Here is a 24469-nt window from a genome sequence, read left to right as displayed (position 1 = left end):
GCTCCATTCAAGAAATTTAGAACCAGGAACAGATATAGCCCTTGGTTCTCTCCAGACCTGACTGCCCTTAACCAACACAAAAACATCCTGTGGCATTCTGCATTAGCATGGAACAGCCCCCGTGAAATGCAACTTTTTAGGGAAGTTAGAAACCAATATACACAGGCAGTTAAAAAAGCCAAGGCTAGCTTTTTCAAGCAGAAATTTGCTTCCTGCAACACAAACTCAAAAAAGTTCTGGGACATTGTAAAGTCCATGGAGAATAAGAGCACCTCCTCCCAGCTGCCCACTGCACTGAGGATAGGAAACTCTGTCACCACCGATAAATCCTCTATAATTGAGAATTTCAATAAGCATTTTACTACGGCTGGCCATGCTTTGCACCTGGCCACCCCTACCCCGGTCAACAGCACTGCACCCCCCACAGCAACTTGCCCAAGCCTTCCCCATTTCTCCTTCTCCCAAATCCAGTCAGCTGATGTTCTGAAAGAGCTGCAAAATCTGGACCCCCACAAATCAGCCGGGCTAGACAATCTGGACCCTTTCTAAAATTATCTGCCAAAATTGTTGCAACCCCTATTACTAGCCTGTTCAACCTCTCTTTCGTGTCATCTGAGATTCCCAAAGATTGGAAAGCAGCTGCGGTCATCCCCCTCTTCAAAGGGGGGGACACTCTTGACCCGAACTGCTACAGACCTATACCTATCCTACCCTGCCTTTCTAAGGTCTTCGAAAGCCAAGTTAACAAACAGATCACCGACCATTTCGAATCCCACCGTACCTTCTCCACTATGCAATCTGGTTTCAGAGCTGGTCATGGGTGCACCTCAGCCACACTCAAGGTCCTAAACGATATCTTAACCGCCATCGATAAGAAACAGTACTGTGAAGCGGTATTCAGTGACCTGGCCAAGGCTTTTGACTATGTCAATCACCACATCCTCATCGGCAGACTCAACAGCCTTGGTTTCTCAAATGGTTGCCTTGACTGGTTCACCAACTACTTCTCCGACAGAGTTCAGTGTGTCAAATCTGAGGGCCTGTTGTCCAGGCCATCGGCAGTCTCTATGGGGGTGCCACAGGGTTAAATTATTGGGCCGACTCTCTTCTCTGTATATATCAATGATGTCGCCCTTGCTGGTGGTGAGTCTCTGATCCACCTCTACGCAGACGACACCATTCTGTATACTTCTGGCCCTTCTTTGGACACTGTGTTAACAACCCTCCAGACGAGCTTCAATGCCATACAACTCTCCTTCCGTGGCCTACAACTGCTCTTAAATACAAGTTAAACTAAATGCATGCTCTTCAACCAATTGCTGCCTGCACCTGCCCGCCCGTCCAGCATCACTACTCTGGACAGTTCTGACTTAAAATATGTGGACAACTACAAATACCTAGGTGTCTGGTTAGACTGTAAACTCTCCTTCCAGACTCACATAAAACATCTCCAATCCAAAGTTAAATCTAGAATTGGCTTCCTATTTCGCAACAAAGCATCCTTCACTCATGCTGCCAAACATACCCTCGTAAAACTGACCATCTTACCGATCCTCGACTTTGGCGATGTCATTTACAAAATAGCCTCCAACACCCTACTCAACAAATTAGATGCAGTCTATCATAGTGCCATCCATTTTGTCACCAAAGCCCCATATACTACCCACCACTGCGACCTGTGCGCTCTCATTGGCTGGCCCTCGCTTCATACTCGTCGCTACACCCACTGGCTCAAGGTCATCTACAAGACCCTGCTAGGTAAGGGGGGCCTTATCTCAGCTCGCTGGTCACCATAGCTGCACCCACCCGTAGCACGCGTTCCAGCAGGTAAATCTCACTTGTCCCTCCCAAAGCCAATTCCTCCTTTGGACGCCTCTCCTTCCAGTTCTCTGCTGCCAGTGACTGGAACAAACTACAAAAATCTCTGAAACTGGAAACACTTATTTCCCTCACTAGCTTTAAGCACCAGCTGTCAGAGCAGCTCACAGATCACTGCACCTGTGCATAGCCCATCTATAAATAGCCCAAACAACTACCACTTCCCCTACTGTATTTATTTATTTATTTTGCTCCTTTGCACCCCAGTATTTCTACTTTGCACACTCATCTACTGTCAAATCTACCATTCCAGTGTTTTAATTGCTATATTGTATTTACTTCACCACCATAGCCTATTTTTTGCCTTTACCTCCCTTATCTCACCTCATTTGCTCACATTGTATATAGACTTATTTTTCTACTGTATTATTGACTGTATGTTTGTTTTACTCCATGTGTAACTCTGTGTTGTTACATGTGTCGAACTGCTTTGCTTTATCTTGGCCAGGTCGCAGTTGTAAATGAGAACTTGTTCTCAACTTGCCTACCTGGTTAAATAAAGGTGAAATAAAAAAAGATATCCACATAATTTTCCTGCCTCATGATGCCATCTATTTTGTGAAGTGCACCAGTCCTTCCTGCAGCAAAGCACCCCCACAACATGATGCTACCACCCCCGTGCTTCACGGTTGGGGTGGTGTTCTTCGGCTTGCAAGGCTCCCCCTTTTTCCTCCAAACATAAAGATGGTCATTATGGCCAAACAGTTCTATTTTTGTTTCATCAGACGATCTTTGTCCCCTTGTGCAGTTGCAAACCATAGTCTGTCTTTTTTATGGCGTTTTGGAGCAGTGGCTTCTTCCTTGCTGAGCGGCCTTTCAGATTATGTTGATATAGGACTCGTTTTACTGTGGATATAGATACTTTGTACCTGTTTCCTCCAGCATCTGCACAAAGTCCTTTGCTGTTGTTCTGGGATTGATTTGCACTTTTCGCACCGAAGTACGTTCATCTCTAGGAGACAGAATGCGTCTCCTTCCTGAGCAGTATGACGGCTGCGTGGTCCCATGGTGTTTATACTTGCGTTCTATTGTTTGTACAGATGAACGTGGTACCTTCAGGCGTTTGGAAATTGCTCTAAAGGATGAACCAGACTTGTGGAGGTCTCCAATTTTTTTCTGAGGTCTTGGCTGATTTCTTTAGATTTTCCCATGATGTCAAGCAAAGAGGCACTGAGTTTCAAGGTAGGCCTTGAAATACATCCAAAGCTACACCTCCAATTGACTCAAATTATGTAAATTAGCCTATCGGAAGCTTCGAAAGCCATGACATCATTTTCTGGAATTTTCCAAGCTGTTTAAAGGCACAGTCAACTTAGTGTATGTAAACATCTGACCCACTGAAATTGTGATACAGTGAATTATAAGTGAAATAATCTGGCTGAATAACAATTGTAGGAAAAATTACTTGTCATGCACAAAGTAGATGTCCTAACCCACTTGCCAAAACTATAGTTTCTTAACAAGAAATTTGTGGAGTGGTTGAAAAACGGGTTTTAATGACTCCAACCTAAATGTATGTAAACTTCTGACTTCAACTGCATATATAATAATTAGGTAGGTGCTTATATATGTCATATTTCACACGTGAATTGGAAATAACATTTTTGCATATCCCACTCCCCCTGAGACACCCTCAGAGAGTGGGGTCACAGCCAGGGATCAGCCATTATTAACGGGAGACCATTAAGCAATTAGGGTTAAGTGCCTTGCTCAAGGTCACATCGGCATATTTTTCACCTATTCGGCTCGGGGATTTGAACCAGTGACTTTTCGCTTACTGGCCCAACACTCTTCTGTTATTTGATCTTCAAGGAGGGCAGACGGGTGTACTTTAAGCTCTCAGAGCCTTGTTCGTGCCCTTTCTTGTTGTAGCACTAAGACTAAAACACTGCTTTTCTATAGGTGTGCTGTGTTGGTATTGAGCATATTGAGCATGGCAATATCCCTCGCAAACAAGGATGCTCCATATGAAACACTAGGGTCCCCCTGGGAGAGCTCATGCTAATACTGATGTAATCTGTGATCACTGAGGATCAGCACAGAGACAATGCTATGGCTGACTGGCTCAATAGAGCTATAGGAAGTAGACTGACCTCTCTATAGTGCATGTCTCTAGATAGAGCTATAACAAGTAGATTGGCCTGTAGCTGGCTCAATAGAGCTACAGCAAGTAACAAATCAAATCAAATGTAGTCATAAAGCCCTTTTTACTTCAGCATATGTCACAAAGTGCTTATACAGAAACCCAGCCTAAAACCCCAAACAGCAAGCAAGTAGAAGCACAGTGGCTAGGAAAAACTCCCTAGAAAGGCAGGAATCTAGGAAGAAACCTAGAGAGGAACCAGGCTCTGAGGGGTGGCCAGTCCTCTTTTGGCTGTGCCGGGTGGAGATTATAAGAGCACATGGCCATTAAGGCCAGATCGGTCTTTAAGATGTTCAAATGTTCATAGATGACCAGCAGGGTCAAATAATAATCACAGTGGTTGTAGAGGGTGCAACAGGTCAGCACCTCAGGAGTAAATGTAAGTTGGCTATTCATAGCTGAGCATTCCGAGGTCTAGACAGCAGCTGCGGTAGAGAGAGAGAGGGGAGGGAGAGAGAGAGGGAGGGAGAGGGAAAGAGAGGGTCGAAAACAGCAGGTCCGGGAAAGGACCACTTCCGGTGAACAGATCAGGGTTCCATAGCCACTGGCAAAACAGCAGAAATTGGATCAGCAGCAAGACCAGGTGGACTGTGGACAGGGACAGCCAGGAGTCACCAGGCCAGGTAGTCCTGAGGCATGGTCCTAGGGCTCAGTAGACTGGCTTGTAGCTGAATCTGGATACACTCTTAGAAAAAAGGGTTCCATAAGGGGTTTTCGGCTGTCCCCAAAGGATAACCTTTTTTGACTCCAGGTAGAATCCTTTTGGGTTCCATGTAGAACCAAACAGTACATGGAAGTACATGTACATGGAACCAAACAGCTTTCTACCTGGAACCAAAAAGGTTTCTACCAGGAACTGAATAGGTTTCTTCAAAGGGTTCTCCTATGGGCACAGCCAAAGAACCCTTTAAGGTTCTAGATAGCACCTTTTTTTCCTATGAGCGAAAGAGCTATAACAACTGCACTGACATGCAGCTAGCTCTAAGAGCTATAGTAAGTGGAGTGGACTGACCTGTAGCTGACTCTGATGGAATTGACAGATTGTTGATGTCTCTCTGAGGATGCAAGCAAGCACAGTGGATTGACTTGTAACTGACCCTACAGCATGTCGATGGCATATAGCTGACTGTTGTGCTAATGTATTCAGACTGCCTAGTGGCATGTTCATGTTAATGATTTGACCTCTAATATGTGAGGTAATTACCAGCAGCATGTGTGGTCACATTGTGGCTTTGGGCGATTCCACGCGAGCGGAAAATATTTTTTATATCTCAGATTGTTCCGGCAATTCTCACATAGAAACTTAATTGGAAGTAATGTTTGAAAGGTTCTTTACATTTGTTTCACAAACCATTTTTGAGAAAATCGTGATGAAAGTGGCTTTTTTAGGCCCTTTTTCGACCTGCCTCCTGTAAGACACTATGATCTGTGAACCGTACATGATACAGACAACATCATGGTGTAGTTCTGCTCTTTTATAGTGTGCTCTATCATAAGGAGTATGTCTAGATTCTGAAATAAAAACAATGTCATATTAATTTATTCAATATTAGACATATTGTTTAGAACACTACTCTACATAAACATACAATTTCCATAGTGGGCTCTCTACTAATTCTAAAGGTATGATCAATTTTATGAGCACCACTGACACAGTGAATGGGAAAATGGATTCAAAAGGAAACTTGTCTTGTTGTCTGACCAATGCTAAAGGAGGGCTGTGATTGGTTAATTACCTATTATTTCAATTTCTATGTATACAATTGGTCATATCATTAAAATTACCAGAGAGCCATTCTGGAAATTTGAAATGAGTATATTGTTACAAACAATATGTCTAAAACTAAGCTAAATCAAAAAGGGTCGGTTTGAGATATTCATATTTTTTATGTTGAATAAATAAATGTATTTCAGAATCTAGACATACTCCTTATGATAGAGCACACTATAAGGAGTATAATGACACCAAAATATTGTCTGTATCATGTACGGTTCACAGATCATAGAGTCTTCCTGTATAGATTTCCATCCTTCCTCCCAATGAAGTTTCTATGTGAGAATTGCGAGAACAAAAAAATATATTTTCCGCTGACGCTGGCCTGTAATTGCCACTTTACTAACTGATCCAGGGTCAGTGTGTGGTTTGCTCTTAATACTACTGTTAACTGGTAGCCTACCCATTGACAGTCATCTTCTATTTAACCACCAGACCGTTGAACTAAGCTTCTGGCTGGATCACAAATGCCTTTTGAATTGGCATTTTGTTAATAAAAATAACCTTAATGACCTAAATGACATTTTTATAACAACCCTTTTAACACAGCAGCCAATGAGATCAAATGGAGTGTTTCCATGTGCCAATAAGATCGCAGCAAGATGTTTCCGTGTCCAAATGGCCATCACGATCACTAAGGCGCATCAGGAGTCAATGACAGCTAGGACAGTCGTCAAGGTAACCCGTCACACGGTGATGGGTTGACATGGCGATGCGTTAGGACCCCAAGGACACTATGTCACTCACTGTCACAAAGGGGCCTCATCTGTCACTGTGGAGGGAGATAACTAACAGATTGCGTGGGGGGAGAAAGCGAGAAAGGGAGAGAGAAGAGAGTAGAGATAGAGAGAGGCAATGAGGCAGATCCTAGAGGAGAGTAGTGAGAGTCCAAAGAGAGGTGGGGAGAGAGGGAGTGAGAGAGGGAGAGTATTTTTTATGTATTTTTATTTTACCTTTATTTAACTAGGCAAGTCAGTTAAGAACAAATTCTTATTTTCAATGACGGCCTAGGAACAGTGGGTTAACTGCCTTGTTCAGGGGAGAAAGAGAGTATGGAAAGAGTGCGAATGAGAGAGAGACGGTGAAGAGAAAAGTGAGAGAGAGAGATAATAGGTTGCCATGGAAAGAAAAAATGGTGACCTTCTCCCACAGTTCTCCTGTAGAGGACTTAATCTGCTGTAATTACCTGTCAAGTCAATAGGACTGGAGTGTGATGGAGGAGAGGACTCACACCAGGTGATTACCATGACAATCACACCTCATACCCACTGACATGATGATAGTGCAGACAAGAATATACAGCGACCTCTCTGTCTTAAAGGGAATGGTCTCAGATACGGTTAGTCATAGGGCTGTATGCCACAAGGCAGTGGTGTAAAGTACTTAAGTAAAACTACTTTAAAGTACTACTTAAGTAGTTTTTTTTCCCGGGTATCTGTACTTCACTTCACTGTTTATATTTTTGACTTTTACTTTTACTTCACTACATTCCAAAAGAAAAAAATGTACTTTTTACATTTTCCCTGACACCCAAAAATTATTTTGACAGGAAAATGGTCCAATTCACACACTTAACTAGAAAACATCCCTGTTCATCCCTACTGCCTCTGATCTGTTAGACTCATTAAACACAAGTGCTTTGTTTGTAAATTATGTGTGAGTGTTGGAGTGTGCCCCTGTCTATCCGTCAATAACAAAATAATTTTAAAACATTGTGCCATCTGGTTTGTTTAATATAAGGAATTTTAAATGATTTATACTTTTACTTTTACGTTTGATACTTAAGTACATTTTAGCAATTCCGTGTACTTTTCATACATAAGTATATTTATAACCAAATAGTTTTAGACTTTTACTCAAGTAGTATTTTACTGGGTGACTTTCACTTTTACTTGAGTCATTTTCTATGAAGTTATCTTTACTTTTACTCAAGTATGACAATTGAGTACTTTTTCCACCACTGCCAAAAGGCTGGCTGGTTGGTTGGTTGGTATAGGTTGAGGTCGGCAGCTCACTAGGCTGGTTGGTTGGTTGGCATAGGTTGAGGTAGGCAGCTCACTAGCCTGGTTGGTTGGTTGGCATAGGTTGAGGTAGGCAGCTCACTCCAGATGATTATCACGACAATCAAACCTCATACCCACTGACATTATGACGGAGAAGAATATACTGTGACCTCTCTGCCTTAAAGGGAATGGTCCAGGGCTGTATCTGAGCTATGAGTTTCTCTCACTTTTCAGTGACCCTCCCTTTATGGTTTTCAAAGGTACAGTCTGCGGACTGTTGGAAGAACAGACATTTCTCAGCCTTGACGTACAGGTCATGCTCCAACAGTCGACCAAGCACCCTGCGCACCAGGGACACATGCTCGGCGCGTGTAGCGGAGTATATCAGAATGTCATCAATATACATCACTACATCCTGCCCGTGCAGGTCCCTGAAAATCTCGTCTACAAAGGATTGGAAGACTGATGGAGCATTCTTCAACCCGTACGGCATGACGAGGTACTCATAATGCCCAGAGGTGGTACTAAATGCCGTCTTCCACTCATCCCCCTCCCGGATACGCACCAGATTGTAAGCGCTCCTGAGATCCAATTTTGTGAAGAAGCTCGCCCCGTGCATTGACTCTATCGCACTGGCTATGAGAGGCAGCGGGTAACTGTACCTCACAGTGATCTGATTGATACCCTAATAGTCAATACACGGGTGTAAACCTCCGTCCTTCTTCTTCACAAAAAAGAAACTCAAGGAGGCAGGTGAAGTGGAAGGCCGAATGTATCCCTGCCCCAGAGATTCGGAGACATATGTTTCCATAGCCGCCGTCTCCTGTGACAGAGGATACACGTGACTCCTGGGAAGTGCTGCGTCTACCAGGAGACAAAACAAATGGAAAATGAAACGTGGATCGGTGGTGACTAGAAAACCGGTGACGTCGACCACCGAACGCCGCCCGAACAAGGAGAGGGACCAACTTCGGCAGAAGTCGTGACAGACACAGCTACTCATCCGTAGCATAGATTGTAAAAATGGTCACTTTGTCTTCTTCAACCTCGTGTTGAATTTTGGGTTTACAACTAATTCGGACCTTGGCTGCAGCTCGTGGTCACTTAGTCTGATATGTTAATTCTTAACTCACATGTTTTATACCCTTGGGTCAGAAAGGGGCATTTCCGCCCAAGGTCTGGATTTTACTCAGATCCAATTTAGACAACTAACTTCACATTTCATCTTTACAAAACATTCTCTTTGATCTGGACATTTTCCACACAATGTAGAGCATGCAAACCTCAAGTACATAGTGTGAAAACTCCTCAAGTTAAAATGTTTTCATTATAACGTCGTCCTTTAACTTTTAATAACATAACAAAAACGACATTCATTTTCATATTCCATTTATTGTCACTATTACCATTTTGGCTAACGAAACATTTATTGCATGTTACTGTTCAGAGGTAGATTCTCCATAGGTCCATCATACATTCCATCCCTCCATACTAAGAGGACAAAGGGATTTTGTCTGCTGCCTTAAGATTTACCATAGGCGGGAGGTGTCATAAACCCCCCCACCTCCATATCTCTCAATCTCTCCCCCGCTGGTGGGTGTGAGAGATATCTCTGTAGGATTATGGTCCACGGTAACTGGATCCGAACAGGCCAGTCATGGCACAGTGTAGATGAAGGGGAGGATTTTTAAGCCTTGAGATAATTGAGACATGGATCGTGTACGTGTGGGGTATGGTAGTAGATGCCAGGAGCACCGGTTTGAGTGTAACTGCAACACTGCTGGGTTTTTCACGCTCAACATGGGCCAGCATCCTTCTGTAATGCTTTTGACATCCTGTAGAGTCCATGCCCTGACAAATTGAGGCTGTTCTGAGGGCAAAAGTGGGTGAAACTAAATATTAGGACGGTGTTATATATAGTGCATTCGGAAAGTATTCAGACCCCTTCACTTTTTTCACATTTTGTTACGTTTCAACCTTTATTATGAAATGTATTCTGTAGTTTTTTTCAATCTACACACAATACCCCATAATGACAAATCAAAAACGGAAAATATCAAATTAACATAAGTAATCAGAACCTTTACTCAGTACTTTGTTGAAGCACCTTTGGCAGCGATCAAAGCCTCAAGTCTTCTTGGGTATGACGCTACAAGCTTGGCACACCTGTATTTGGGGAGTTTATCCCATTCTTCTCTCCAGACCTCTCAAGCTCTGTCAGGTTTGCTCTGTTCATCTTTCCCTCGATCCTGACTAGTCTCCCAGTCCCTGCCGCTGAAAAACCTCCTCACAGCATGATGCTGCCACCACCATGCTTCACCTTAGGGAGGTGCCAGGTCACCTCCCTGACCAAGACCCTTCTCACCCGATTGCTCAGTTTGGCAGGGCGGTCAGCTCTAGGAAGAGTCTTGGTGGCTCCAAACTTCTTCCATTTAAGAATGATGGAGGCCACTGTCTTCTTGAGGACCTTCAATGCTGCAGAAATGTGTTGGTACCCTTCCCCAGATCTGTGCCTCACCACAATCCTGTCTTGGAGCTCTACGGAGAATTCCTTTGACCTCGTGGCTTGGTTTTTGCTCTGACATGCACTGTCAACTGTGGGACCTTATATAGACAGGTGTGTGCCTTTCCAAATCATGTCCAATCAATTGAACTTAGCACAGGTGTACTCAATCAAGTTGTAGAAACATCTCAAGGATGATCATTGAGCTAAATTTCGAGGCTCATAGCAAAGGGTCTGAATACTTATGTAAATAAGGTATTTCTGTTTTTTTTTATACATTTGCTGAAATGACTAAAAAACGGTTTTAGCTTTGTCATTATGGGATATTGTGTGTAGATTGATGAGTAGAAAACTGCATTTAATCAATTTTACAATAAGGCTGTAATGTAACAAAATGTGGAAAGAATTAAGGGGTCTGAATGCACTGTATGCACTGAACAAACATATGAATGCAACATGTAATAATTTCAAAGATTTTCCTGAGTTGAAATTCATATAAGGAAATCAGTCAATTGAAATAAATAAATTAGGCCTAATCCATGGATTTCACATGACTGGGCAGGGGTGCAGCCATGGGTGGGCCTTGGAGGGCATAGTCCCACTCGGCAGCCAGGCCCACCCACTGGGAGCCAGGCCCAGCCAATCAGATTGAGTCGTCCCCCCCGAAAACGATTCCCCAGGTGAAGAAGCCGGATGTGGAGGTCCTGGGCTGGCGTGGTTACATGTGGTCTGCGGTTGTGAGGCCAGTTGGACGTACTGCCAAATTCTCTAAATCGATATTGGAAGCAGCTTATGGTAGAGAAAATAACATTCAGTTCTCTGGCAACAGCTCTGGTGGACATTCCTGCAGTCAGCATGACAATTGCACGCCATCTCAAAACATGAGACATCTGTGGCATTATGTTGTGTGACAAAACTGCACATTTATAGTGGCTTTTTTATTGTGTCCAGCACAAGGTGCACCTTTGTAATGACCCTGCTGTTTAATCAGCTTCTTGCTATGCCACACCTGTCAATTAGATGGATTATCACTAACAGGGATGTAAACAAATGTGTGCACAACACTTGAGAGAAATTAGCTTTTTGTGTGCATGGAATTTTTCAGGCATTTTTTTATATCAGCTCATGAAACAACACTTTACATCTTGCGTTTATATTTTAGTTCAGTGTATATAGTTCCAATGGTCCAGTTAGTTAAAGCATGGTGGATGTGTAGTACATGGGGATGTGTGAAACTTACTCCTCAACCTGAAGTTTCCCAACTTTCGCCAGTGAAGAGCTAGCTTTTTGTGTTGCGCCGACTGGTAAGGCGGTCACGTGTACTAGCATCCACCATAGTGTGCTAGCAAGACAGAGGTCCTTGGTGTGAGCTGAATCAGGAGGTGGTACTCGCACACTTGCAACACCAGGGTTGTGGGTTTGACTCCCTGCAAGGACCACATACTGTGAATACCAAAAATATATTTTCTGTATTTCACTTTGGATAAACCCACCTGATTAATCATTATTATTATACTAGTATATTTTCCATTTCTAAAGCCCTTTTAAATCCTTCAAGATACTTTTTTCACATTGTGTCAGTGAAGGTTTGCAGAAAAGGTATCTTATTCATCTTCAGAATATTTGCGTTGCATTCTAATCGTGTAAATGGTATATCAGTCAGTCTGGCCCAATGTGTTGTCTGGCTGTGTTTTATATATACGGTTGAAGTCGGAAGTTTACATACACTTTAGCCTAATTTAAACTCAGTTTTTCACAATTCCTGACATTTAATCCCAGTAAAAGTTCCCTGTTTTAGGTCAGTTAGGATCACCACTTAATTTTAAGAATGTGGAATGTCAGAATAATAGTAGAGAGAATTATTTATTTCAGCTTTTATTTCTTTCATCACATTTCCAGTGGGTCAGAAGTTTACATACACTCAATTAGTATTTGGTAGCATTGCCTTTAAATTGTTTAACTTCGGTCAAACGTTTCGGGTAGCCTTCCACAAGCTTCCCACAATAAGTTGGGTGAATTTTGGCCCATTCCTCCTGACAGAGCTGGTGTAACTGAGTCAGGTTTGTAGGCCTCCTTGCTCGCACACGATTTTTAAGTTCTGCCCAAAACCTTTCTATGGGATTGAGGTCAGGGCTTTGTGATGGCCACCCCAATACCTTGACTTTGTTGTCCTTAAGCCATTTTGCCACAACTTTGGAAGTATGCTTGGGGTCATTGGGGTCAGCTTTAACTTCCGACTGATGTCTTGAGATGTTGCTTCAATATATCCACATAATTTTCCTCCCTCATGATGCCATCTATTTTGTGAAGTGCAGCAGTCCCTTCAGCAGGAAAGCACCCCCACAACATGATGCTGCCACCGCTGTGCTTCACGGTTGGGATGGTGTTCTTCGGCTTGCAAGCTTCCCCCTTTTTCCTCCAAACATAACAATGGTCATTATGGCCAAACAGTTCTATTTTTGTTTAATCCGACCAAAGGACATTTCTCCAAAAAGTACGATCTTTGTCCCCATGTGCAGTTGCAAACTGTAGTCTGGCTTTTTTATGGCGGTTTTGGAGTAGTGGCTTCTTCCTTGCTGAGCGGCCTTTCAGGTTATGTCAATATAGGACTCTATATTTACTTTGAATATAGATACATTTGTACCTGTTTGCTGCAACATCTGCACAATACATCCACATGTACACCTGCAATTGACTCAAATTATGTCAATTAGCCTATCAGAAGCTTCTAAAGCCATCACATAATTTTCTGGAATTTTCCAAGCTGTTTAAAGGCACAGTCAACTTAGTGTATGTAAACTTCTGACCCACTGGAATTGTGATACAGTGAATTATAACTGAAATAATCTGTCTGTAAACAATTGTTGGAAAAATTACTTGTGTCATGCACAAAGTAGACGTCCTAACCAACTTGCCAAAACTAAGATTTGTTAAAAAGAAATTTGTGGAGTGGTTGAAAAACAAGTTTTAATGACTCCAACCTAAGTGTATGTAAACTTCCGACTTCAACTGTAGCTGTTGTCTAAGTAGATTGACTGTGAATATGACCTTGGGTTGTCTAGCCAGCAACCACCAAATAATCCTGTAAAGAGAAGTGGAACAATCAGAGCATAAAGTGGATAAAGTGCCTGACCTTACACACGCACGCACACACACACAGTGTCTGCACCCACGACCTCTCTGATTCACCAGGGTGAAATAAATACAGCCGTGGTTACACGTAATTGCGGGGAATGTCAACATTAGTTCCACTTCATAGTTTCATAACTCAGGCCTTTGCGGCAGTGTGTACCATTATAAATTATACTCTAGTTGTAGGAAGTCTGGGAGTCAGTGTTTGAAAAAGGACATTAATTCATGTATTAGCCTAAGCTAGGCAGGCAAAGTATGCTGCTAGCACAGGAAGCTAAAGGGCAGTGAGAGAAGGATGCTTACTTAATGATGTGAATTGGAGACTGGGCTCAGCTAAATAGTGAACGTTCCACGCTCTCTTGTTATTGGGCTTTTATCGATTGTTTACTACCTCACTCTCTCTCTCTTTCTCTCTCTCTGTAGTGATGGGGGGAGTGGAGTCTCGTGGGGTGCTTAGGAAGATCAGTGACATGCTGGAGGTGATCCTGAAGAGGATGGACAGCCTCTCCAAACTGGACAACAGCACCACCAGCGACACCCGCCGCCTGGATGAACTCAGCTCGGCCATCAACAGGTACGGTCTGGATGGAGTGGTGGGCTTAGGACAGGCATCTACCTTCCTTGTCTTCCCTTTTTCTCACTCACTCCTTCCTCCTCTCTTGTCCTCCTCCATGCTCTTGTTTGTTTTCTTCTCGTCAGTTCTTCCTCCATTTCTTCCTCTTCTTTTTCCTCCTTTCTTGTTGTTCTCTTCATACCCTTTTCTTTCTCTCCTCTTTTGGCTGCCAGGTAGTCTTGTCTGCTCTCAGCAGCTTTACTAGGTCAGGGTTGTCTGACCTTGTCGCTACCTTCTTCTAAGCACAGATCCACTTTCAGTCCCTCTGTTCTGCCAATATCCAGTTTGACTGTCTGTGCTCTCTATTCAATCCCTTTTACTGCATTTCACATCCAACTTCTAAGGGTCAGGTTAAACTCTGTGGAAGATACAGAAAGATACACAGACGAGAGATACATGCATAGAATCTATCATTTTTTTTAAGGACATTCGAACATGCTTTCATATTCGTTTTTCAATAGGACAGTGACAGGACAGACAATGAAAGAGGAATGACAGCTACTGTAGGAAGGCCAAGGGTAGGAATGGAACATACAATGGGCTGAACCCTGTTGCCGTGGGGCGTACATGCACGTGGTCCAGGAGCTGAGAACGTTACCGCTCGATCAGACTCCGGCACTAGAATCTCTCATTTCTATAGCCAACAGAATCAGGCCTCGTTAAATAATGCCAGATGAACACTTCAGTTCAGCCCTGCATGTGAAAATGGGAGCAGAAGGTGTGATATATACTGCTCAAAAAAATAAAGGGAACACTTAAACAACACAATGTAACTCCAAGTCAATCACACTTCTGTGAAATCAAACTGTCCACTTAGGAAGCAACACTGATTGACAATACATTTCACATGCTGTTGTGCAAATGGAATAGACAACAGGTGGAAATTATAGGCAATTAGCAAGACACCCCCAATAAAGGAGTGGTTCTGCAGGTGTTGACCACAGACCACTTCTCAGTTCCTATGCTTCCTGGTTGATGTTTTGGTCACTTTTGAATGCTGGCAGTGCTTTCACTCTAGTGGTAGCATGAGACAGAGTCTACAACCCACACAAGTGGCTCAGGTAGTGCAGCTCATCCAGGATGGCACATCAATGCGAGCTGTGGCAAGAAGGTTTGCTGTGTCTGTCAGCGTAGTGTCCAGAGCATGGAGGCGCTACCAGGAGATAGGCCAGTACATCAGGAGACGTGGAGGAGGCCGTAGGAGGGTAATAACCCAGCAGCAGGACCGCTACCTCCGCCTTTGTGCAAGGAGGAGCAGGAGGAGCACTGCCAGAGCCCTGCAAAATGACCTCCAGCAGGCCACAAATGTGCATGTGTCTGCTCAAACGGTCAGAAACAGACTCCATGAGGGTGGTATGAGGGCCCGACGTCCACAGGTGGGGGTTGTGCTTACAGCCCAACCCCGTGCAAGACGTTTGGCATTTGCCAGAGATCACCAAGATTGGCAAATTCTCCACTGGCGCCCTGTGCTCTTCACAGATGAAAGCAGGTTCACACTGAGCACATGTGACAGACGTGACAGTCTGGAGACGCCGTGGAGAACGTTCTGCTGCCTGCAACATCCTCCAGCATGACCGGTTTGGCGGTGGGTCAGTCATGGTGTGGGGTGGCATTTCTTTGGGGGGCCGCACAGCCCTCCATGTGCTCGCCAGAGGTAGCCTGACAGCCATTAGGTACCGAGATGAGATCCTCAGACCCCTTGTGAGACCATATGCTGGTGCGGTTGGCCCTGGGTTCCTCCTAATGCAAGACAATGCTAGACCTCATGTGGCTGGAGTGTGTCAGCAGTTCCTGCAAGAGGAAGGCATTGATGCTATGGACTGGCCCGCCCGTTCCCCAGACCTGAATCTAATTGAGCACATCTGGGACATCATGTCTCGCTCCATCCACCAACGCCACGTTGCACCACAGACTGTCCAGGAGTTGGCGGATGCTGTAGTCCAGGTCTGGGAAGAGATCCCTCAGGAGAACATCCGCCACCTCATCAGGAGCATGCCCAGGCATTGTAGGGAGGTCTTACAGGCACGTGGAGGCCACACACACTACTGAGCCTCATTTTGACTTGTTTTAAGGACATTACATCAAAGTTGGATCAGCCTGTAGTGTGGTTTTCCACTTTAATTTTGAGTGTGACTCCAAATCCAGACCTCCATGGGTTGATAAATTGGATTTCCATTGATTATTTTTGTGTGATTTTGTTGTCAGCACATTCAACTATGTAAAGAAAAAAGTATTTAATAAGATTATTTATTTCATTCAGATCTAGGATGTGTTATTTTAGTGTTCCCTTTATTTTTTGAGCAGTGTATATTGTCTGGCGCAGATGTGAACTTGAATCAATATCTGGTAATGTTCCACTCTTGCGTGAAGACTGTTTCACTCTACCTACTAATTTAAGCCAGTTTGCTACAACAGGAAAATATTCCTGCAGCAACAACAAATGTAATTTGTTATGTGGACTATAATTAACCCCCTAGAGTTGATTGACACACCAGTGCATCAATCTAAGTTACATAACAAAAAAATCCCCATCAAAATCTGTCAGTTTAAGCTAAAGATATCTGTTTTTGTCGGGCGTCGTATAGAGGGGACCAAAGCGCAGCGTGTTCGTACTTCCACATCTTTATTTAACCGTGAAACTAAATGCAATACACCAAACACTTGAAATAACAAAACAACAAACCGTGACGCAGAGAGGAAAACACACTACTCAAACATTAACAACCCACAAAACCAAAAAGAAAAACCCCCTACATAAATATGATCTCCAATTAGAGACAACGAGAACCTGCTTCCTCTAATTAGAGATCATCCCAATAACCCCAACATAGAAATAGAAATCTAGAAAACCCACATAGAAACAGAAAACAAGAAAACCACCCAAAACACCCCCTGTCATGCCCTGACCACTCTACTATAGAAAATGACCTCTTACAAGGGTCAGGACGTGACAGTTGTTTGCATTGGATGTGTCTCAATCCCCCGCATCCGCCCGTGTCGCACTTCCTCAACTGCGGTGAAAGGAGGCAGAGCTATAGTGGTGTTAGTCAGACCATGAGACATCCCGAAAATCTTCTCAAGTAAACGTCTGTAGTGTCCGAACGGTTTCATCTACAGTTTAACAAACGGTTTAACCTTTGAACCCCACAAGTGTCAAGAGACCCGTCTAAAGTTGGTACCATCGATGTGCCAACTTCTGTTTGGTAGCTTCTGAACCATTTGGGCTACAAACTAATGGGACAGGGGAGATTCTCACAAACACGATGGTGTTCTCCATTTTGCTCAACGAACCCTAAAGTGTCACAGGACTCTTCTGAAGATAACCGTTTTAAAAAACGAATGAAAATATGAAGGTAGTTTTGTGCCTACCCCCAAAAAGAAGTTAAATATGTGTACAAATAAAATAAATATCTATATACAGTACCAGTCAAAAGTTTATACACACCTCATGATAGGGTTTTTCTTTATTTTTACTATTTTCTACATTGTAGAATAATAGTGAAGACATCAACACTATGAAATAACACATTGAAGAATCTAAAATATATTTGGATTTGTTTAACACGTTTTTGGTTACTACATGATTCCATATGTGTTATTTTTATATATAACATCATATTTATTTGTAAATGGCCAAATGAATCAGTCAGTTAATCAATTATGCATTTCCATCTACTGTACAGTCAATGCATCTTTAATTACTAGAGGTAGTGTGAGTACAGTTACTCTGCTTTGTAATATGTCATTGGACCAGAACCCCTGAGTGGCCCCCAGGGAGAGTTTGTCCCCAGGCAAGGTGTCCCTATGGCCCATAAGGCTTAGACCTCTGTGACTTGGTGATGTGCCCTCTAAAACACATGACCTACACCACCCTATGTATCTGTCACTATGGGACTGTGCTAACAGACATGAGTAAGAAAGGGAGAGAGGAAGGGAGAAAAAGAGACTGAAAGAGAAGGAAAATATTGATATGGAGACTGAGAGGAGGATAGTGGAGTGGGCACAGAGCAGAGATATGAAAGGGGGAACGAGAGAGAGAGAGATGAAGGTAAAATAAGAAAGACAAGCAATGCTGTGGTGGGGCAAAAGACGGAGGGAGAGAGAAAGAACCAGAGAGAGTTCTCCTGTGTTACGTGACGTCACGCAATCAAGCAATATCCCATCGTCCTCGGCCCATGCCTTATGAGGAGGGAAACCAAAATTGTTTCAGAGACACATTAAAGGATAATTATGATGAAAGATTACAGGCGTATACATATTTGATGCACTGGGATGGCACGCGCTTCAGAATTACAGAGGCAGAGGCCACCTTTACTATGAAACAGACAAGCTAGAGAAGAGAGGGAGAAAAAGAGAGAGCAACATGAGGGAGTAGGGTGATGAAATTCAATAGTAGGGTGAGGAATGAATCAATCATTCAATTCCGTTTCCTGTTTGGGTTTGTTTGGTTTGTTTCTTGTGTGTTCCCGGAAAAGGACTAACTTGACGGAGCAAACTCAGAGGGAGGGAGAGAGAAAAAGAGAGAGAAATAGAGGGAGAGAGAGAGAGAGAAATAGAGAGGGGAATCCAACAGCTAATGATTAAGTAATAGAAAGCGAGTGAAGTGGAGAAAAGAGAAAAGAGAGGGAGATTAAAAGTAGAGATGAGTGATGTAATAGGAATCACAGGCCACTGGAGCAGAGAGAGAGAGACGGGGCTTGTCCCCTCCACGGCAGTCGCCGACTCTAAATGTGTGAGTGAGCGTGCATGTGTTCCTCTCTGTGTGCTTTGTGCACCGCCATTAATCCTAGTGTGCACCGTCAGAGGGCTGTGCTCTGTGCTTTGGTCCCGTGCCCAGCCTAGCTGGCTTTAACCACCTCAGGTGAACCATCTAACCCCCTCAATGAGACTGTCCAACAACTCCCCTCCCTCCACAACCACTCTCCAAGACAAAGTGATTCCAAATCATCTGTTCTGCTATTGGACACCAATCTAACTGGGCTTCTGGGTGTATTTATTAGAGACACCTCAGGAAATCCATTTATTCTAGTCCAAGACAAAGACAGCTGTTCAGCCACTAAGGTGGGCCACTAAACTCCAGCAATTGTCTTTTGCCCATAGATAACGAATCGTGGCTGTTCTATGCCCTCTATTTCTTTCTGAATATAGATTACTGATTCGGTCTACTAAGCCTCTGCTTAAAGCTCCTGGCTGTACTTGTGTTGAACAGAGTCAGTATGCAGATGTAGGATCTTAATTTGATCACTCTTTTGTCGCTGGAAATGCAAACGTGTGGTGTATTTGAGTTTTAAAAGGCTTCTAAAGTTTACGCTTTGAAATGTCAGACTTGAGTTGGTGGGGGGGGGTGCTTAGCTGACATATGGAATTGTTTTTAGATGGTCATACTATGGATCATTTAGCTATTTGATTTTGAATTTTAGGACCCCTTTAGGAAGAACATTTGGATTTGTTTAACACTTTTTTGGTTACTACATGTTTGTAATTGTAATAAGAATTTGTTCTTAACTGACATGCCTAGTTAAATAAAGGTTAAATAAAATAAATACAGTTTTTTTCATATATGAAGTCACCACGTTGAAACGTCAAAACGTACATATAAAAACTATCAAGGATAAACACAATAAAGTCAAAAACATATTAGTACTATTATTCGCTAAATTAGGTCACTGCTTTTTGTATCCTTTACAGCTGTCTACAGCTTGTATTTTAAACCAGCCACAGTCTGAGAACACTAGTCTAGAATGAGTTTAATTTCCTCCTCTGAGACTGTTTCTCTTCTGTAGCTAACTCCCCATCACTGTGGACAGACAGTCAATTAGGCAGCTCAGCAATCTATCCTCTACCTCATTTATAGAAAGCACACACACTCAGTCTCCCTGATCCTCTCTCTGATCATTATCTGTTAGTGGGGGTTAATGCTGCCTGCTGACTGGGCAAAATAGTTAGAGGTTATTGCACACCTCTGTAAACTAAAACTCCTTCCCAAACGGCCCCTCCCTTCACATCTGAACTGGGGACTGGTGTTAAATATGCAAGGAAGCTGTCTTATCCTGCAGAGGAAATTGTATTGGCTGTTACAGCAGGCGGTATGGGGCTATTTCTATTTCACGCTCCAACCAAGTGCCTCACAATTAGCCTCTTCGCAGCCTGTTAACACTGTCTTACATCTGTAGGAGAGAGAGAAAGAGGGAGGAAGAGAGAGAGAGCGCGCGCGAGAGAGAGAGAGAGAGCGAGAGAGAGAGAGTAACAGAGAGAACGAGAGAGAGCAACAGAGAGAACGACAGAGAGAACGACAGAGAGAGCGACAGCGAGAGAAAGAGAGAGAGATGTATAAGTACACGCTCTTTACTCTGCTCAACTTTTATTAGCATTGTTAAGTCATCCAGTCAGAGGGTACGGTGCGGAGTTTTACCCTCAGGTTGTTTGAGGTGACACTGATGTTGTTCTCTGTCTGTAACTACACAGTATGGGATCAAAGAGCAGCCCAAAGTATGTTTCTCACTTTGTATGATTGTGTCTTTTTGGTTTGTGTGTGTGCAGGTTCCAGCCAGCAGGCCTGGTAGAAAGGATCCAGGCAATAGCTCAGAACGTGTCCAACATGGCGGTCAGAGTGGAACAGATCCTCCAGAACAGCATGGCCGCCGGCAGAGGTACAATATTATAACACTAACATTACACACTGGGTTATTGCTGTTCAATACATATGGAACTGCCCATGCCTTATTCACATCATTGGGGTGGCCCAAACAATACTTTCTATGAACGTTACAGCAACTATGGTGACAACTATGGTGGACGGCTAACTGAGCCAGCTCAGTGCGTCTTGGCTTGGCTCTGGTCAGTTTGGCTCAAGCAGTGTGAAAAGGTTCTTACCGCTCAATGAAAACACTAACCGGTGTAATCCTCGACGGGTAGTCAGAACATCAATTCCAAACTTTTAGAACGGCAATACACGTCAGACTTGTACACCTCAGATCTAAAACACAGCAGCCATTCAAAGTGCCACATGACAAGTGATTCGCGTATGAAATGAATTGGTGTGGGAAATAAAAGCAAGATCTTGTCTAATATAACAGATCAACAGTTCAGCCAGCCGTAGAGCCTTTCTTTATTCCCGTCTCCATTTTATTGCTTTCCCTCCACTGCTGTTGACTTCTTCTGTCCATCTCCTCCTTTTTTAATCAAATCAGAAATAATTTCGCTACAGGCACAGATGATGCCGATTGTGTTGAAACCACACACACAGGAAAACACACACACACACACACAAACACACGCGCACACGTGGGTGTTTATCAAGGGAACTCAATCGACAGTCCTTAATCAACTCCCTCCAATTCCCTCCTTCTCCCTCTCCTCAACCAACAGCAAAGTCGTTACCAGAGGTAATTAGTCTTATCTCCCTTTGTTTTAACGGTGAAGATGTGAGGCCAGAGCCACAACCGCTTTTATTAATCACAGATGAAGACAAACCACACTCGGTGGACTTTATTGTGCGCTTCGATTCGAGCGCAATGGTGATTCATCTCGTGGCTGAGAGAGAGAGAGAGAGAGAGAGAGAGAGAGAGGGAGAGAGAGAGAGAGAGAGAGAGAGAGAGAGGGAGAGAGAGAGAGAGAGAGAGAGGCAGAGAGAGAGAGAGAGAGAGACACAGAGAGACACAGAGAGACACAGAGAGACACAGAGAGAGAGAGACAGAGAGAGAGAGACACACACAGAGAGAGAGAGAGAGAGAGAGAGAGAGAGAGAGAGAGAGACGCGCGCGCACACGAGACGACGTGCTCGGAAGTTGGAATTCGCACCTCCCTCCCAGCCACCGTTTTTTTTTAGTTTGCGCGGGGGCCTCGAGTTTTTATCTAATTAGTCCGCTGCACATTTAATATGGCGACGGTTATTATTATTGGAATCAAAAGGAACGCGTTGAAATCTTTTGCGTCGCTGGGAAATATGTGTGGCGTGTTTGAGAGGAGAGAGGCTTGAGGGATGGAGTGACTGAGATAGACAGAGACAAAGCTTTCATTAGACACATGGGAGCTGTCAGAGAATGTTTTGTTCCAGAGAGAGGACTATTTAGAGAGAGCGAGAGAGATCTAGAAAAAGAGGTAGGGGGAGATAGAGAGAGTGGGAGTGAGGGAGGGAGGGAGGGAGAGGAAGCAGGAGATAGGAAGGAGAGAGAGCGACGGCGAGAGAGAGAGAGACTGAGTCCAAGACCGAAACCTCATCAATTTAACTTCCCGTCTTCTCCCATCCATACTGCTGGAACTTTGAGTTTCAACTCCAGTCTCTCTTCCTGGCTGGAGGCCCCCAGCTGCAGGGAGGCAGTTAGCCAACTCAATGGACCAATTAATGCAGTGAGCGCAGCGTGAGTGAGCGGATACACATTGTACAGTTATCCCGGGAGGGGTGACAGCAGTGACGAGGGGTTGTAATTTCTGGACCCCGCGGTGAACAGTGTGCACCAAAGCAGGCCGGATGTTGCATGGGAACTGATGGCACACATGGTTTGCTGAAAATGTTGTTAAATGTCTGTTTTAAGGATGTCTATTATCTTCACAGAATAAGTATTCTGTTGCTATTCAAGGTGATGTAGGCGTGGATCTTCCTTTAAAAGTGTTGAGCTTATGCCGCGACCGTTTGAGGTAGATGGTGGCAGATTGCGGTAAATTGCGTCGTTCTGGCAACAAGGGCTGACACTTAAATCACGTGCCATATAATTCTGCGGCACCTTGCAAGCTGTGCTGCATTACGCCGCAACTTTTAAAGGAAGAACCACTGTAAGGCTTAAAGAGTCTGTATGACTATGATGTGTTTTCTGTGTCTCCACAGTGTGTAACTATGATGTGTGTGTTCTATATCTCCACAGTGTTCTACTATGATGTGTGTGTTCTATATCTCCACAGTGTTCTACTATGATGTGTGTGTTCTATATCTCCACAGTGTTCTACTATGATGTGTGTGTTCTATATCTCCACAGTGTTCTACTATGATGTGTGTGTTCTATATCTCCACAGTGTTCTACTATGATGTGTGTGTTTCTATATCGCCATAGTGTTTCTACTATGATGTGTGTGTTCTATATCTCCACAGTTTCTACTATGATGTGTGTGTTCTATATCTCCACAGTGTTCTACTATGATGTGTGTGTTCTATATCTCCATAGTGTTCTACTATGATGTGTGTGTTCTATATCTCCACAGTGTTCTACTATGATGTGTGTGTTCTATATCTCCACAGTGTTCTACTATGATGTGTGTGTTCTATATCTCCATAGTGTGTAACTATGATGTGTGTGTTCTATATCTCCACAGTGTTCTACTATGATGTGTGTGTTCTATATCCCCATAGTGTGTAACTATGATGTGTGTGTTCTATATCCCCATAGTGTGTAACTATGATGTGTGTGTTCTATATCTCCACAGTGTGTAACTATAATGTGTGTGTCTCTTCTCTTCAGCAGTGAGAGATGGCTCATCAGGCCAGTGTGAGGTACCCAGAGATCCCCGCTACCCAGACTGCCCTGGAAAAGTGGATGTGAGTTTCTCTCTGTCTGTCTAGCTAGGCTATAAGAGATTTTCCTGATATCTTATAACCAATGTTCCCTCTAAGCTCCCCAGGACTGCCGTGCAGAATAAATATCAGCCCGCGCACAGAAGCACGAGATTGAACTTCACTCAACTTTATAAACTTTCCCCCCTTAGTTAACACTACACATTTCCCTTTATTGTGGGAATTGTGGTCAAATCAAAGCAATATTAGCCACTTTCAATGCAACATTCCGAAACAAAACAAAGAGATTTTGTTGTAGGTAGAACGCATCGGAGTAGGATTCTATTGCATTGACACACTTGACTCAGCCCGTACTCTACACAGACTTGTGAGGCATAACCAATCAGAGCTGGAGGAGGCCTATATGCAAATAGACCATTGCCATATATGGATCTGTGCCGATCACTTTAAACTGGACTATGTTTACAGCATGAGCGGACTATGTTTACAGCATGAGCATGTTTTGAGATTAGAGAGAGCTGCATGTAGCCATGTGTGCACATTTGTTCATATCCTTTGCTAGTTAGTGAGTTATTAGCCCAGTTATAGATCATTTGTAGTCAGCAATGGGGGAGTGATTGCTTCCTATAAGAGCACAAAACATGTGCATTTCTAGACATCTTTGAAAAGTGAGTCAAGTAAACTGTATTTTTTTGCCTTAAAGGGATTTGAATAAACTAAGTAGCCAATAGGCAGAGGGTAGCATCATTTGTCTGATTCTCTGTAATAATGGTATTGGAATAATAATGCATTTTATTTTGTAAAGAGGTTTCTTGTATCCAACAACATTTTCAGTCACCTCCTTGTCTGAAGGACAAGTGGATAAACAGGTTAAATGTGAAGTCCTGCGTGTTTTTTTCCAAATGTCTCATGGAATGC

General features: G+C 43.5%; 1 protein-coding gene across 5 annotated transcripts in view; it reads left to right on the top strand.

Annotated features, from left to right (window-relative positions):
- LOC115178308 (alpha-1,6-mannosylglycoprotein 6-beta-N-acetylglucosaminyltransferase B) overlaps positions 1–24469 on the top strand; it is a 159942-nt gene that overhangs the window by 36055 nt on the left and 99418 nt on the right. For all 5 annotated transcript variants that reach the window (XM_029739428.1, XM_029739426.1, XM_029739425.1 and 2 more), the window contains 3 exons: positions 13857–14007; positions 20587–20696; positions 23499–23575. In XM_029739428.1, coding sequence (XP_029595288.1) covers positions 13857–14007; positions 20587–20696; positions 23499–23575 — 338 coding nt within the window. The remainder of the gene's footprint in view (positions 1–13856; positions 14008–20586; positions 20697–23498; positions 23576–24469) is intronic.

This window comes from Salmo trutta, chromosome 38, assembly GCF_901001165.1.
Source record: "Salmo trutta chromosome 38, fSalTru1.1, whole genome shotgun sequence".
Lineage (NCBI taxonomy): Eukaryota > Metazoa > Chordata > Actinopteri > Salmoniformes > Salmonidae > Salmo > Salmo trutta.
This window is presented reverse-complemented; position numbering and strand designations above follow the sequence as displayed.